Genomic DNA, 16,661 nt, shown 5'->3' with positions numbered 1-16,661 from the left:
TAAACTAATAACAGTACTTTAAAATCAGATCGCCAAAACGGGCGTAATGTGGTCAAACTTTCTGCTTTGTGTCAAAAGTCTGTGTTTGTGTCAAAAGTCTGGCAGCAGTCCTGGACTGCAGTAAGCCAGAAAATAGAGCATTACAATAGTCCAATCTAGAAGAGACAAATGCATGAATCAAAGTCTCAGCATCAGCCACAGACAGGATGGGACGAATCTTTGCTATATTTCGTAAATGGAAGAAAGCAGTCCTCGTAATATCTCTAATGTGGAGGTCAAAGGACAATGTAGGATCAAAAATTACTCCAAGGTTCCTCACTTTATCCGTATGATGTATAACACATGAACCTAAGCTAAGTGCTAGCTGATCAAATTGATGCCGATACCTCGCTGGACCAAGAACCATAACTTCAGTCTTATCATAATTTAAAAGTAGGACATTACTAGACATCCAACTTCTTACTGATGCAAAGCAATCTTCCAAAGATTTTATGTGAATGAGATTACCACCAGTTATTGGCATGTACAATTGAATGTCATCAGCATAGCAATGAAAGGGAATCCCAACGCGCCGCAGTACATATATTCCCAAGGGGTGCTACATAAAGGGAAAAAAGCAGGGGGCCTAAAACGGATCCCTGTGGAACCTCAAACTTCATGTCCCTATGATCAGAGGAGGTGCCATTACACAATACACTGTTGTGTGGGCCGCTGAAGAGGAGGTACTGCTGGCCCACCACCACCAGAGGGCGCCCTGCCTGGAGTGCGGGCTCCAGGCACCAGAGGGCGCCGCCGCCCCACAGGAGCAGCCTCGGTAACAGCTGTCACCCATCACCTGAGACAGCTGACGGCAATTATCACTGGGGTATATCAGCAGGACGGCATCTCCACCTCATCGCCGAGATATCGTTTCTACCGGAGAGGTAACTTATCGAAGCATACAGAGTACATATTCTTGACTGAGCTAGTTTATTGGATTACTGTTCCAACGAGAGGTGGAGGTACCTTTCCTGCCGTTCGGAGTTCTGGGTGCAAACGCGCCCCCATCTAACTGTTCTTTTTCCCTCGCCAGCAGTACCAGGTCCGACACGCGGAGGCAGTGGCCACCTGGGAGTTCGGGACTTGGCGGCTCCAGTATTCCCGGGGTCCTGTGGCGGAGGAAGCCGTGTGGTTCCGGTCTTACCTTGGAGAGGCGTCTCCTATCTTCGAGCCTGCCCACACGACACTTTTGTGTATTGACTGTTGTCCATTTCTGTAATTGGTTGTATTCGTTGTGCACATTCACAACAGTAAAGCGTTGTACGTCGTGTGGGCAGGCTCGAAGATAGGAGACGCCTCTCCAAGGTAAGACCGGAACCACACGGCTTCCTCCGCCACAGGACCCCGGGAATACTGGAGCCGCCAAGTCCCGAACTCCCAGGTGGCCACTGCCTCCGCGTGTCGGACCTGGTACTGCTGGCGAGGGAAAAAGAACAGTTAGATGGGGGCGCGTTTGCACCCAGAACTCCGAACGGCAGGAAAGGTACCTCCACCTCTCGTTGGAACAGTAATCCAATAAACTAGCTCAGTCAAGAATATGTACTCTGTATGCTTCGATAAGTTACCTCTCCGGTAGAAACGATATCTCGGCGATGAGGTGGAGATGCCGTCCTGCTGATATACCCAGTGATAATTGCCGTCAGCTGTCTCAGGTGATGGGTGACAGCTGTTACCGAGGCTGCTCCTGTGGGGCGGCGGCGCCCTCTGGTGCCTGGAGCCCGCACTCCAGGCAGGGCGCCCTCTGGTGGTGGTGGGCCAGCAGTACCTCCTCTTCAGCGGCCCACACAACATACGCAGTAAGAACGACTGGACGGGTATGACGTCAACCATGCAAGAGCAGTTTCAGTAATCCCAAAGTGATTCTCCAGCCTATTGAGTAAAATATGATGATTCACAGTATCAAACGCAGCACTAAGATCCAGCAGTACCAAGACTGTAGTGGTATCTGAGTCCATTGCTCGCAAAAGGTCATTCGTAAGTGCTGTCTCTGTGGAGTGATATTTTTTAAAAGCAGACTGCAGTGGCTCAAAAAGATTATTCTCAGTGAGGTAGTCCACGAGCTGTTGCAAAACACCTTTTTCCAGGATTTTAGAACAAAATGATAGATTTGATATCGTCTATAATTTTTCAATACACTAGGGTCGAGATTGGATTTCTTAAGTAATGGTTTAATCACTGCAGATTTGAAACATTAGGGAACAGATCCAGAAGTTAATGAGAGATTTATAATTTCCAGCACAGTTGGCCCAAGAATGGGCCACAGGTCCTTAAAGAGTTTTGTTGGTATAGGATCAAATAAACAGGTTGTGCTTTTAGTAGACGTCACGAGCTTCGTCAGCGCGCCTAGCGAGATACCATCAAAATCTGTAAACCTGGGTAACACCTCAGTGGGTGCATCCACCTCCACAGCAGTATGTGGTGGTTGGACCAAAGCCTGCTGAGATATGCTCAACCTAATATCCTCAATTTTCTTCTCGAAATAGTCCAAGAAGTCCTGTGCTGAAAAGGGAGAGTGAATAACAGGTGGCTGTCCATGAATGAGAAATGCTACAGTTTCAACCAAACACTTTGAGTTATGCTTGTTTTTATTAATCAAATCAGAACTAGAAGCATTCAGAGAGTGCAAACCTCCGCCAAGGCCATGGGGTCACTGACGCCATAACATCTACACGCCGTGGAATCATTGAACCTAAAAAAGTCTAACAATGATGTTTGCTTAGTAGTAAAAAAAAGTTTCATCTGCTGTGACTGGATTGCATGTATCCTTAGTGCTTGGCATCACAGTTTATTGCAACTTGCACCTTTCCCAGAAGCTACTGTCATCTGAGCACTGATATTGATATTGCATGTGCTTATAGACAAAAACAAATAAGAGACAAAATTCAATTTATTATTCAACTAAACTGCAAATATATGAATTTTTTAACATTTATGAAACACTTCTCTAAACAAGGCCATAGGGTCACTGACCCTAAAGAGATTCCCTCCTTGGCACAGTGATCTATTTCTTTTTGTCTCTTTCTCTATTGTATATAATAATCATTAGATTATTAATATATAAACAAAAATAAATTTAAGAAACATTACAATTTGAAAACAAATGCACCCGAATGTGATGACAGCTGCAACTGCTTAATGCTAACTTTTAACATTGAAAATGCCATAGACATGCTAACGCGTTAGCATCGGGATCCGGATCGTGATCCAGATCACCACTAAAATGTAATCACTTGTTCCTCTTGTCATTTCCAACCACTCCACAAAATTTCATCAAAAATAAATTTAAGAAATATTACAATTTGAAAACAAATGTACCCGAACGTGATGACAGCTGCAACTGCTTAATGCTAACTTTTAATATTGAAAATGCCACAGACATGCTAACGCGTTAGCATCGGGATCCGGATCACCACTAAAATTTAATCACTTGTTCCTCTTGTCATTTCCAACCACTCCACAAAATTTCATCAAAATCCGTTTAAAACTTTTTGAGTTATCCTGCTGACAAACAGACAAACAAACAAACGCGACCGAAAACATAACCTCCTTGGCGGAGGTAATAATAGGCACGCTTTGTAGCCAGTAGTGCATGCTTTATAATCTAAGACAGCATCACGCCGTGCAAGGTGGAACACCTTGCAAAGTCCGGCTATACTAAAATACAAAATGGAGCGATGAGATGGGGGTAAAATGTAACCAAATTTTGCAGACTGACTCCAAATATGATGCAAATAAGTACTTTATTTTATTTTTAATTTTTTTAGCGACTGATAATGAAATGGGAGCAGACTGACCAAATGGCTGAAGTTTCATCTTCCGAACACCAGATGGCGCACCTGCCTCGAATACATGTACTGAGCGCATCTCACAAAAAACAAAGGCCAAACAATTAAATAAAAGTACTTTTTTGGAGCCATGTCTGCTCCATTTCGCTACATTTTACCCCCATTTCGTGATCATCAGTCCCCATTTCGCCACATTGCGCTCCATTTCTTCTAACTCGTATTTTAGTATGGACCCACAAGGTCTTTTTTTTTTTTTTTGAAGTACATGAAGTCAGTGCCTGAGTTCCTGACACCGGACTACAACGTCAGAATTATTTTTGGACTTCTATTTAAAGTTCGCGTTGGACTGTTGATGTCAAAGCACCAGGGACAAACACCAAAATGTAAGTCCCTTTTCTGCTGTTTATAAATGAATGTAATCAAATGATAGATCTATTATACATTCCTTAAATGGAACGAATGTTGAATGGAACATTTCATCTTTCAACTTATTATTTGTGTACCAATCAAGTAGGAACAATCAGAGAAGACTCCAAACAGGTGAGGTCACATAGGAACCTCTTTGCAGGCGTTCTGGGCACTTTAAGCATTTTGATCGCCGTTAATTATGCTGTAAAATATGTGACGTAATGCCCAGTGTTAAAGTGCAAAGTGAACTCCAATCGTCAGATTTCCAGCGCCGAGCCACGTGTCGCTCTGGAGAAAACACAAACCTCAGCGATGGAGAGGTTACTGAGCAGGTGTCACATTAGAAACCAGCTGATCAGAGAGTGCCTGGCCGAATGTCTGGGAGTCTACATCCTGATCGTGAGCAGCACTTTCTTACTTTGTGCATTTAATCTCGTTTTCTCGACGTTGATGAAACAGTATTTCGACCGGTGCTTCGAAATGGGAGTGTTTTATTTTGCCCCCCCACCTTCTACAAAGTACAAATTATTCCACTTAATTTGAGAATTGCACATCTCATATTTATCATTTAAAAGTTGGCATAATTCAAATCCTGGTAGAGGGAACCGTCAAAATACTAATCGACATCCGCAAGTATACCATGAGAAATACTTTCACTTTTAAGCCTGTTTTAAAATCTTTCAATTGAGGGGAAAGAAGTTGTAACATTTCCCAAAGGGCAAAACAAATCACATTTGTATTTGCATCACTGGTAAAATGAGGAATTTGGCCTGAAACTGCTTGTGGGTGAGCAAGGTGTAAAAAATGTTCATTGGACTGGAGGATGATGTGTTGTATTTGTTTTGTGTTCAGGTCTGTTTTCTCTGAACAGATTATATGTAATGGTTGCGACATAAATCATAAAACAGTTTGATTATGGAGTTCATAAAGAACTGATAAAGGTAGGAGCGAGAACCAAGGCCGTAGTTGTAAAGGAGGTTGGGAAACCCAAACACACACACGGAATAAAGTTTTAATTCATTTTTAGAATAGTGTGTTGATGACTCTGCTTTTTGTCATCCACTTTCAGCTCTTTGGATGTGGCTCTGTTGCCCAGGTGACAACAAGTGAAAATACTAAAGGAGATTATCTGTCAATCAACTTGGGGTTTGCACTGGGAGTAACATTTGGGGTTTTTGTATCGCGCAGCGTCTCAGGTAAGATGTGAAGGCTTTTCTTATTAAACTTTTGCCAATAATTGAAAATGTCTGAATTTCTTTTCCGTCTTTAAGGTGCTCATCTGAACCCTGCTGTATCTCTGAGCCTGTGCTTTCTGGGTAGACATCCATGGTTCAAACTGCCATTCTATGTTGTCTTCCAAACACTTGGAGGCTTTCTGGCTGCAGGCACCGTCGCCCTGCAGTACTACGGTGAGCCCTCACTGGCATCTGCCTTCAGAACTACCTCACCATAGGGTTTACAAAAATGTAAAGGACCTGGGTTTGTTTGCAGATGCCATCTGGACGTACGGTGGGGGTGAGCTGTTGGTGACGGGACCCAATGCAACAGCAGGCATATTTTCCACTTACCCTGCTGAATACCTCACTTTGTGGGGAGGCGTCGTGGACCAGGTCAGATGTGCCACTTCCTTCTTGATTGTCTCACTTGGGTTAAAACAGTGGACTTGAATATCATTTAAACATAACCCAAACGTCGTGTTTGAACAGATAATCGGCACAGCTGCCCTGCTGCTGTGCATTCTGGCTCTGGGTGACAACACAAACGGTCCTCTCCCTGAGGGTCTTCAGCCGGTCTTGGTTGGCGGGTTGGTGCTAGTCATCGGCATCTCTATGGGCTCCAACAGCGGCTACGCCATCAATCCAGCAAGAGATTTCGGCCCTCGATTGTTCACGTACCTCGGTGGCTGGGGAGTCGACGTTTTTACGTGAGTGGTTTAAGTGAGGGCAGATTAGTGATGGAAACTAGCACGTGCGGCACTGTGCCTCTACTGTCTTCCAGAGCTGGAGGCGGGTGGTGGTGGGTGCCGCTGGTAGCTCCCTGTGTTGGGGCACTGCTCGGAACGCTGATTTACGAGCTGCTGATTGAAGTTCACCACCCCCGTCCATCTGACCTGCAGACCTTGTCGTGTGAGGTCGCCAAGGGCAAAGTGGAGATGGAAAACGTGGAGCCAGACTGGGTCAAATCCATAGAGTAAAAAAACATTAAAAATTGTACCTTTTGTAACATGCTAATAAAAAAAAGCCTTTCTACATGAATGTGCTGCAGAAGTCACTCTCTCTCTTCGACATTTATTTTGAAACAGCACAAAGTGTATGGCATTATTATTATTTTTTTTTCAGCAAGCAGACCACAACCATGAAAAAGAAAATGTCATGATTTCCACTATTAAGCTATATAAATATGACATATAAAAAAGATACAAACAAAAATCAACCCAGAGGCCTCAGTCATGTGACCATGAAGGATGTTTGGAACATACAAAAGAAATGCGAGAAGAGCAAGCACTGATTCTGGAGATTAAAAAAAAAAAAAAAAAAAAGTCAAACATTTGTATCCATGTACACGTGAAGACGAGAACTCCTGCTCATTAATTACAATTTATAGCTACCTCTGTGGGGGGGCAGGGGAATCTTTTTTTTTTCTTTTCAGTTTAAAATAAGACAGGGAGAAAATAGTACAAGTACTATATGTATTCACATTATCGTAAGTTACTAAAACCAGAACTTTTTTTTTAGTGTAATAATGTATTTACAGGGTGAAACAGACGACTGACCTTCTTCTTCTTCTTCTAGCTCAACAATAAATAACATTACAATATTCTTACTACACAGGCGACAGACCTTTGAGAAATGCCTTCACCCCCCCACCCCCACCCAACAAGTAAATCACACTTCTACCGGTGTACAGTAGAACCCCCCCGACACAGTCCGACTACAAATGCAGATGTTATTGTGTTTAAGACGTTTTGTTATTGTGTTTCTAAACACTCCCCTTCATGCTTTAGCTGTTTGGAGCCTGTGGTTCTGATTATACTGATCCAAGACCAGCAAGATGAGCATAAGAACAGAAAAGGTCAGTGTGGTTAACATGAAAAAGGTGATGTACAAAAAACTGTAAAGTGTTACGTGATAAACAGGCAGGTGGCACCACTCCGTGAGGAGTGATTAAAACAGACACAGTATGGCTGATGTGTGAAAGCTTCGCTCTGGGCTGTTCAAGAGTCACTCGAGTGCGTTAAGTGACATGCAGTTACAATCGCACAGACATGGTATTGGTAAAACTGTTTATGTGGCTTAAAAAAAAAAAAACCCAGTTGGAGTAGCTCGCCGTCTTCTCACGATCAATATTCTACAAACTCTGTTCAAGCAGGTCGCACTCTTCTTGTAGATAATCTGTACGAGGGTGGACCCGCCCACTTCTACTGGGGCTTGTCTGTCTTGTGGGCGGTGAGGAAGGCCATGCCGTGGGTCCTGAAATGAGTGTTGAGGTCTGAGGCCTTGTCGAAACGCCGCCCGCACACCTTGCAGCTCAGATTACCGTCTCCGTCCTCGCCTTGGCCCTGAGGAGAGGGAGCGGGTGAGCCGTCAGGAGAGGTGTGGGCGCGCGGCGTACCGCGGTCTGTATCACCCTGGGTGTCCCGCACACGGTGAGTGATGAAACGGTGCCTGCTGAGGGAGCCGGCAGAGGCAAAGCACACGCCGCACTGCAGGCACTGGAAGGAGGCGGTGTCTGCCCGATGCTGAGGGATGTGGCGCTGAAACTCGGCTCCGTCCTCGGTGGAGAAGCCGCAGGGGATGCAACGGAAAACACTGTCTTCCTCCTCCAGTTCAGAAGGTGGTAACGATGTTGAGGCCAGAGACGCCCTGGTTCTCTTTGCAGGACCGGTACCTTCTTCACCGTCTTCAGTGGTGTTTTCTTCCTCGTCTGCTGGTTTGCCTCCCGGAGTGCTGCCCTCGCCATCTTGCTCTGTGGAGCTTCCTGGACCATCCCCCCCAGTGGCTGCACGTTTCCTGGTCATGGGGACACCCTGACAACACAGGATGTGAGTGTGAGACACTGAATTGGCTGTTAAAGGCCAGAAAAAGTGGATGGAACAAAATTTTATATGTGTGTGTGTGCGCAGTGTTCTCCCCAGACACCGGAACAACGGCGTTGCGCCATTATATTGCTATCACAGTGCCGTTACACTGTGCCCTGCTCTCAGGTAGTTTTTTTAATCCAACCAGGCTGTTTGTGCTGAACGGACTTTCTGCCTGCTCGCCCATCCCCGCCAGCAGAGAGCCGAGCTCACAGAGCTGCAGCAGAGTGGAGAGCACAGTGTCTCACAGTGAAAGAACAAAAACTCCGTCAAAGTCTTCCAATAAAAATAGCTTCTTCTGCCTGTGTAGCTCCAGAAATTCAGAAATGTATTTCTAGGGTTTATTTTACAGTTGAAAGCCTTCATGTTTCCAAAGTTTGCTCAAATAAGCCGCAAAGACCGTGTGAGAGTGACGAGTCTCTCGTTCCCTCACAGAGAGAGGAGGAGCACCTCCTCTCCTCACATTAAAAAAATATTAGCACAGAAAATTTAAAAGTTCGCGTTCATAGTATGCCCGCCTTTTTTTTTTGTTGTTGCAAGAAATCTCCCTGTATGATGCTTCACATCCATCACATCACGTCCTTGTGGCATATGTCTAAAAATTCTGAGATCTCACTTGAAAGTAAACTACCATCTATATACATAAAGGGCTATATCTGTCTGCCTGTCTGAGATATATATATATATATATATATATATATATATATATATATATATATATATATACACACTCAACAAAAATATAAACGCAACACTTTTGGTTTTGCTCCCATTTTGTATGAGATGAACTCAAAGATCTAAAACTTTTTCCACATACACAATATCACCATTTCCCTCAAATATTGTTCACAAACCAGTCTAAATCTGTGATAGTGAGCACTTCTCCTTTGCTGAGATAATCCATCCCACCTCACAGGTGTGCCATATCAAGATGCTGATTAGACACCATGATTAGTACACAGGTGTGCCTTAGACTGTCCACAATAAAAGGCCACTCTGAAAGGTGCAGTTTTGTTTTATTGGGGGGGATACCAGTCAGTATCTGGTGTGACCACCATTTGCCTCATGCAGTGCAACACATCTCCTTCGCATAGAGTTGATCAGGTTGTCAATTGTGGCCTGTGGAATGTTGGTCCACTCCTCTTCAATGGCTGTGCGAAGTTGCTGGATATTGGCAGGAACTGGTACACGCTGTCGTATACGCCGGTCCACAGCATCCCAAACATGCTCAATGGATGACATGTCCGGTGAGCATGCCGGCCATGCAAGAAGTGGGACATTTTCAGCTTCCAAGAATTGTGTACAGATCCTTGCAACATGGGGCCGTGCAATATCCTGCTGCAACATGAGGTGATGTTCTTGGATGTATGGCACAACAATGGGCCTCAGGATCTCGTCACGATATCTCTGTGCATTCAAAATGCCATCAATAAAATGCACCTGTGTTCTTTGTCCATAACAGACGCCTGCCCATACCATAACCCCACCGCTACCATGGGCCACTCAATCCACAACATTGACATCAGAAAACCGCTCACCCACACGACGCCACACACGCTGTCTGCCATCTGCCCTGGACAGTGTGAACCGGGATTCATCCGTGAAGAGAACACCTCTCCAACATGCCAAACGGCAGCGAATGTGAGCATTTGCCCACTCAAGTCAGTTACGACGACAAACTGGAGTCAGGTCGAGACCTCGATGAGGACGACGAGCATGCAGATGAGCTTCCCTGAGACGGTTTCTGACAGTTTGTGCAGAAATTCTTTGGTTATGCAAACCGATTGTTTCAGCAGCTGTCCGACTGGCTGGTCTCAGACGATCTTGGAGGTGAACATGCTGGATGTGGAGGTCCTGGGCTGGTGTGGTTACACGTGGTCTGCAGTTGTGAGGCTGGTTGGATGTACTGCCAAATTCTCTGAAACGCCTTTGGAGACAGCTTATGGTAGAGAAATGAACATTCAATACACGAGCAACAGCTCTGGTTGACATTCCTGATGTCAGCATGCCAATTGCACGCTCCCTCAAATCTTGCGACATCTGTGGCATTGTGCTGTGTGATAAAACTGCACCTTTCAGAGTGGCCTTTTACTGTGGGCAGTCTAAGGCACACCTGTGCACTAATCATGGTGTCTAATCAGCATCTTGATATGGCACACCTGTGAGGTGGGATGGATTATCTCAGCAAAGGAGAAGTGCTCACTATCACAGATTTAGACTGGTTTGTGAACAATATTTGAGGGAAATGGTGATATTGTGTATGTGGAAAAAGTTTTAGATCTTTGAGTTCATCTCATACAAAATGGGAGCAAAACCAAAAGTGTTGCGTTTATATTTTTGTTGAGTGTGTATATATATATATATTCTGAATCCTCGTGACATGGGGAACAAAATGGTACCATTTTTTAAAAAGTTGAACTGAAAATTACCCCCAAAACAGCTTATGTCTAAAACAGGTTAACCTGGGCAGCGCCAGGTACCCCAGCTAGTTAAGTCATAAACAGCAACTGATTTCAGAGCAATTATGACTGTGACTTCCACAAATTATAAATGAGAACAAAGCAATGGACTGACCTGTCCATCCGTGGTTCTGTGATGGAGCCGAATATGTTTATCCAGTAAGAACCGGCTGCCGAAAGTGCGCTTGCCTTCTGTGCAATATCTGAAAAAAATAATTTTATAGGTTAAATCATTACAAATGCAACAATGAAAATATTTTCACATCCCATCTAACGAATCAGCCAACTAACAATTTAAACCAGGGTAATGGGTGAAAATAGTGAGAGACTTACTGGCAATGGAAGACTCTTTTGTTGCCTTCGTGAATGACTCGTTCGTGACGCCTCAGACTGGATGACGTACTGAATGCGCCTCCACAAATACGGCAAGGGAACTTTGGCATAAGCGTGCACAAACAGAAACAGAGAAGAAAAAGATAAACTAAATGCAGCCAAATGTGCTAAGAAAATAAAAGGTAGCCTCCAGCAGGAGAGTGAACACTTTGTGTTCAGAGTGACTGTTAATGAGGACTATGTAACACCTTTCCATGCTCCAGCTTCACATGACCCAGATAGTCCTCATTGTCAGTGAATGTGGTCTGACACTGTGGGCAGGTCCAGTCTGACTGGTTGCTGGGGTTACCGCTTCCCCCTGCAGAGTTTGAAACACCTGCTGGAGCCTCATAATCCTCATCCGCATCGTCATTGTCTTCATCCTCCTCCTCCTCCTCTTCGTCTTCCTGTTCACGTCCCCAGTCCTCTCCATCTGAGTTGTCTGTTTTTCCAGCACATTTCGACTTGGGGCCAGAGGGGCTGGTTGTAGCAGCCGGGGTCGGGGCAGGGGCGGAGACATCAGACTGAGCCTCCTGTTTGGTTGTCGGGCCTCGGTGAGTGGCCTAAGTGAAACAGGATGTGTGAATGATGGCATGGATGATGCGGCAATCACAAGTACATTTCCCAAGAAAACATACAAAATACTAAAATTCCACCAAAGATAACCACTATACTTGGTACAGAACTTAAGAGAAGGTCACCAAACTTGAACCTCTCTAAGGCCGATCCAAGATTTGCTGTATGCCTTAGCTGACACCACATCCATTATAAAAGAGCAATGAACGGGCGACACATTAAGGCAAAAGAATCAGTTAGGATTCACAGAAATACTATGACTAAAAACACAGAAAACATACCTTGATATGTTCCATCATGGAACCTTTCTGAGCATAGAGCTTGGTGCAGTCAGGACACTTGAACACGTGCACTTTTTGCTTGGCTAAGTGAGTGTCAAAGTGCATGTACAGCAAGGGTTTTTGGGTAAAAACAGTATCACACATCACACACTTGTAGATCATTCTGCAAACAGACAAGTGCAGAGAATTAAAAACCAGGCCACTCTTTCCGAATGTTACAACATCTTCTGTAAAGGTCCGGCTGCTTGTACACACTTGGCCTGTCCTCCAGTGAGCGTTGGGTGCTGCGTGCTGATGTGGCTCTGAGCGCTTGGGGAAGACTTGAAGGCCATTGGGCAGCTGGGGCACTTGTGGAAGACCTCGCAGTGAGCAGTCTGGATGTGGGACTTGATGGAGTTCAACCCACCAAACACAACCTGGCAGCTGGAGCACCTTAAAAAAAAAGTGTATTTTTAGAGAATCCTTTTCTAAACCTAGTGTTAGCCGGAATAAAGGCCAGGCAGTCTTTAACATTCAAATACTGTTTGGTTTCTTAAGGTACAACTGTAACGGTTATGGGATACAACAATATTGCTTTTGTGGCATCTCTCCCAACCTGTAGCCAATGCGCCTTGCAAAGTGCAGACAGGCCTCCTCTAGATGGGTCTGGAAGCTGGCCTGCCGAGCAACACCCCCGCACTCAGGACAGACGTGGGGCGCTCGGTGCTTGTGGATCCTCTGGTGAGCAGACACTGCGCACGAGTTTGGCAGCATCATGGGAGGAGAGCACTGCGTACAAGTCTGAAACATGGGAGAAAAAAAAAGTTGAAATTCGAGGAAATAATATGAGGGTGGCAGACATCAGCAGCACAACACACACTGTGTCCTCATCTCTAAAGCGCACCGAGTTGGGGGTAGATCGGATCTGCTGGAAGTGGGTGACCAGCTCGGCCTTGCCAGAGAACTGTGTTTGGCACTCTGGACATTTGAAGTTGTTGTACTGCAACACCTCGACCTTCTTGCATGGGAGAGGCATCAATGCCTGGGGTCCCTGAGGCGCACGGCGGACCGGTCGAGGCTGAGCTGATGCTGGAGACAAAGCATCCTTCATTGGGCTCGAGGTGGCAGAAACGGCAGGAGCACCGGCTGTGGTAGAAGGGGAGGAGACTGGAGGAGAAGAGGATGAAGAGGAGAGCAGGCCTGTCAGCCAGGAGGTGGAAATCAGAAGAGTCAGATGGAAGAGTGACAATGGAGGTGGATCACCCAAAAAAAAAAAAAAAGGGGGGGGGGGGCACAAAGTATGGCAGTATTTTTGTGCTGAAATATCAGCAGATGATGTAAAATCCACACATTAAACGAAAAATATATATATATAAAAAATGATGATTGTTAGCATAGAAAACTTTCTCACCACTAATCGGTGCAATGTCCTGCTGTCCAATCATCTGCTCCACTGTCACTGGCCTCATGACCAGGTGGGAGCACTGCATGACGAGTCCGCGCTCCTTATGCTCCCTGGCATGCAGCAACAAACTGCACTTGTTGAAGAAGGCCAGCCTCTTTGCACAGTGGTTACAGGTTACCTCGATGCGGAGTGACCTGCGGTCGTAGTGTCGAGCCAAGCTCCGCTCCAGAGCAAATGCATCTCCACACTCCAGACAGCGATATCCTGTGGCTGGAAGTGGGAGTCCCCACTCAGGTGGTGGAGGTGCTGAGAGGTCAGGCTTATAGCTGGGTAAAAGGTTCTTACTGTTTAGGATTTTATTGAAAGCTTCTACCAGACTAGACTGACTGCGAGAGATGACAGCGCCTGTGCTGTTGACTATGGAGGCTGGTTTGTTTGGTTGGAGACTGTTGCCAATGATGGTGCCACTACCTCCGTTAGCGGTCTTATTAGTGGCTGTTCGAACAGTGATGCCACCAGCAGCAACAGAAAACTTGGGAGAGGAGGCCACAGCGGGAGTCACAGGCAGAGCTGCAGATTTGGTGATGGTGACAGCAGTGGCAGATACCTTGGCTTTTTCAGTCGCAATTTTGTTTTGGACCTTCGTGGCAGCAGCTAGCATGACAGTGCTGGCTGCTAGTGTGGATACTGGCAGGGTGTTAAGCGCGTTTATTTTCTGCTGCTGTGATGTTGTTGCCACATGTCCAGATGGTATTTCAGTTTTTTGAGACTTGTTTGCCAATGTTTTTCGTTCCCCAGCTTGAGATTTAGTGTCTACACCCTTACCTCCAGCAGCCCCACTTTTAGAAGCTACCCTTGTAACAGTTCTAGTGATTCCACCTGTGGACGTTTTGATGGTCTTTATTCTTACTTTGAGGGGTCGAGATGAAGCCCCAGAGGCAGCAGATGCAGGAATCCTCGCATCCTTTCCTTCAGCGGACAGAAGCTTAGACTTATCATCTACCTCCATCTTCTCTTCACCTGTTCTTGTATCGTCTCCTTTCCCTATGTCAGCTTTCCCTTCAACTACCCTATCAATCCCATTCCCTACTTCCATTTCTTCCTCCTCCTCTTTAGGCTCCTGTAGTTCTGATGGAGGAGGAGTAGAGGCCACTGCAGGGCTAGAGCACTTCTTGGTTGCAGCATGAGCTGTTGCTGTTGGAGTTTCTGGTTCAGGACTCTCTGGTGAGTCTCTTTCTTCTATGACATGTTCTGGGTGTTTGTCCTCCAGTGGGGGACTCTCTGCTGAACCAGGACGGGAAGTTGAAGAAGCCGCACCTGAAGGTGTGTCACCAGGTTTAGGATGAGATGCAGCGGAGGGCTGAGGGTGGGTCTTATTGGGGTCAGCACTGACAGACTTGTAACGACGGCTCAACTGAGTGGATGATGGGGAGTCTGGGTTCTCCTGGATTACTAGCGGGCTCCCCAAATCTACATCAGAATCATCGTCCTCCAACTCCTGGGGTTGAAACCCAGCAGGTCCACTTTTGGATGCTCCATTAAAAGGCTGAGGTGAGTGCAAAGGGTGTGATGAGAGGGCAGAGGGTGGAGGAGAAAGCAAAGGCTTGGAAGATGGAAAAAAAGGAGAGGCTAATCCAACAGGCCCATCTGTTCCTAGAGAAGTCCCACTTGACAGAGAGGAAGAAGAGAGCAATGACGCTTTGACTCCATCTGCCTTATCTTGATCTGTATCCTGTTGCTGTTGGTGCTGCTGCTGCTGAAGAAGCTGCATCTTCCTGGCCCGACCCACTGGATCTCCAGACCCTTGAGCCACAAGAGGTTTAAGTCTGTTTAAAATGTTTCCACTCTGCTTGTGAGACTTAGCCACACCACAGCCCACTGCTCCAGTTTCTGAAGACACTTTAGGTGTACTCATTGACCAAGGTGCACCATTGGATTGGACCTGGCTGAGAGGAAGCGGTGTGGAGACCCCAGATGCTCTAAAACCATTGTGGTTGAGAGCCTCAGATTCAGCAATCCCAGGGGCACATGCACCTAGTCGAGGGCCCACATCTACCCCAGCAATAACGTCAATGGGGTCCCGGTCAGCATCTCCCTCCTCAGGCTCAAGACGCACTTTATTTTTCACAATCACACTAACAATCGAGGTGTCTGTCTGAGGTTCTGAGGGACTTGGCGGTCTCAGAGAGGATCCTACGCCAACAACACTTTCTGGTTTTCCAAGAGGTGCAGCTGTTGGTCCATGGGGTCCCTCTGCCTCATCTGGAGCAGACTGAATGGCCTCTTTGGCATCTATGTCAGGGATATCAAATGCTGCCAATAGGTCATCAAAATCTGGGGTCTTCATGTCCCCCATACCGGGATTACCTCCTGCAAAACAAATAATGCACATAGACGTGTATTGGAAAAAACAAAACAAACAAAAACAATCCTGCCTTGTTCAGATCAGGGGTCAATCCATATTAAAAATAATAAAGTAACTGATAACTAATCTATTGCAAACACTTGCATCGACCCAGAAACAAAGGCATAACAAACCTCTGATTTGTGGCTATAGGTTACAGCTGGTTAGCTTGCAGCTTTTCCTTGGTGAGCATATTAGCCGGCTAGCGCGCTAACGACGAGTTAGCTTTTTCTGCAGGAAAAGACCTTCTCTGTTACAAAGATGCAGCACAGATTTGCTATGAATTTGCGAATACCGGATATTTCCGTAGCGCTTTCGCTGCGTACTAAACGTGTGTATTAACAGGCTTCACCCGGTTCGGCGTTTGGTAGCAGAAACCTCGGCTAGCTGGCTATCTCCATCCAAGAGGGGTCATTTGGCTAACAAGCTACAGTTGCCGAGGCGTGGTTTGGCCACGTTATTAACTTATATGACCGCAGGGTAGACGATGGCACACAAGAGGGTAGTTGGGTTTGGGTGTTTCTTTCCCCCGTGTAAATATTTTATGTATTTTGTTTACCTGGATATGCGATTCCCGACTATCCTAGCTCGTTTTCAGCTGAAAACGCGCTTGCTTCCCGTCACGTGATCAGACCCATTCGATGTGACTTTAAAAAACGCTGAGAACTACAAATGTGTATTTGTAATAAACATTGATGCATTTCTTTAAAGCATCTTGGAATATCCATTAAAAAAACAAAACAAATGATTAATTTGGTTAACAGCTTATCAGCACTTTGTGATCCCAGTGTCCCCAAAACACACGTTTCACACACTGTTTTAAAAACATGACAGAAGTGCAGCCAACTTAAAAAAAAATAAAGAAACAATCTCTG

General features: G+C 45.7%; 2 protein-coding genes and 1 non-coding gene across 5 annotated transcripts; 1 reads left to right on the top strand and 2 right to left on the bottom strand.

The window, feature by feature from the left end:
* The first annotated feature begins 4,517 nt into the window (after positions 1 to 4,517).
* On the top strand, positions 4,518 to 6,634 carry aqp10b (aquaporin 10b). Its single transcript, XM_034160218.1, has 6 exons — positions 4,518 to 4,631; positions 5,302 to 5,428; positions 5,504 to 5,641; positions 5,724 to 5,842; positions 5,939 to 6,156; positions 6,231 to 6,634. Exons 1-6 carry the CDS (start codon positions 4,545 to 4,547, stop codon positions 6,424 to 6,426), a joined length of 885 nt encoding a protein of 294 aa, XP_034016109.1. The 5' UTR covers positions 4,518 to 4,544; the 3' UTR covers positions 6,427 to 6,634.
* Positions 6,505 to 16,438, bottom strand: znf687b (zinc finger protein 687b). 3 transcript variants are annotated; one of them, XM_034160215.1, is made up of 10 exons: positions 15,921 to 16,438; positions 13,389 to 15,752; positions 12,882 to 13,177; positions 12,594 to 12,778; positions 12,254 to 12,430; positions 11,999 to 12,161; positions 11,351 to 11,704; positions 11,103 to 11,203; positions 10,885 to 10,972; positions 6,505 to 8,259 (listed from the first exon to the last, which is right to left on the bottom strand). In XM_034160215.1, the coding sequence occupies exons 2-10, from the start codon at positions 15,736 to 15,738 to the stop codon at positions 7,651 to 7,653; spliced, it is 4,323 nt and encodes a 1,440-aa protein (XP_034016106.1). In that variant the 5' UTR covers positions 15,739 to 15,752; positions 15,921 to 16,438; the 3' UTR covers positions 6,505 to 7,650. The 3 variants fall into 3 exon arrangements, with proteins under 3 accessions (XP_034016106.1, XP_034016108.1, XP_034016107.1); XM_034160217.1 differs by having other exon boundaries at positions 12,882 to 13,144; XM_034160216.1 differs by having other exon boundaries at positions 16,346 to 16,436.
* On the bottom strand, positions 11,808 to 11,943 carry LOC117502521. The gene has a single exon (XR_004558329.1). It is a non-coding gene; the product is annotated as a small nucleolar RNA SNORA13 (small nucleolar RNA).
* Positions 16,439 to 16,661: the final 223 nt, after the last annotated feature.

The sequence above is a fragment of the Thalassophryne amazonica genome, chromosome 20 (assembly GCF_902500255.1).
Source record: "Thalassophryne amazonica chromosome 20, fThaAma1.1, whole genome shotgun sequence".
Classification (NCBI taxonomy): Eukaryota; Metazoa; Chordata; class Actinopteri; order Batrachoidiformes; family Batrachoididae; genus Thalassophryne; species Thalassophryne amazonica.
This window is presented reverse-complemented; position numbering and strand designations above follow the sequence as displayed.

Bases quoted from the DNA above. Each gene is read 5' to 3' on its own strand.
- aqp10b (XM_034160218.1), top strand. From the start codon at position 4,545: ATGGAGAGGTTACTGAGCAGGTGTCACATTAGAAACCAGCTGATCAGA. The intron at 4,632-5,301 runs GTGAGCAGCACT...ATCCACTTTCAG, and splicing joins TGGGAGTCTACATCCTGATC to CTCTTTGGATGTGGCTCTGT. The intron at 5,429-5,503 runs GTAAGATGTGAA...TCCGTCTTTAAG, and splicing joins TGTATCGCGCAGCGTCTCAG to GTGCTCATCTGAACCCTGCT.
- znf687b (XM_034160215.1), bottom strand. From the start codon at position 15,738: ATGGGGGACATGAAGACCCCAGATTTTGATGACCTATTGGCAGCATTT. The intron at 12,162-12,253 runs GTGTGTACAAGC...GTCTGTTTGCAG, and splicing joins CTCACTGGAGGACAGGCCAA to AATGATCTACAAGTGTGTGA. The intron at 11,204-11,350 runs GTGTTACATAGT...CTTATGCCAAAG, and splicing joins TGAAGCTGGAGCATGGAAAG to TTCCCTTGCCGTATTTGTGG.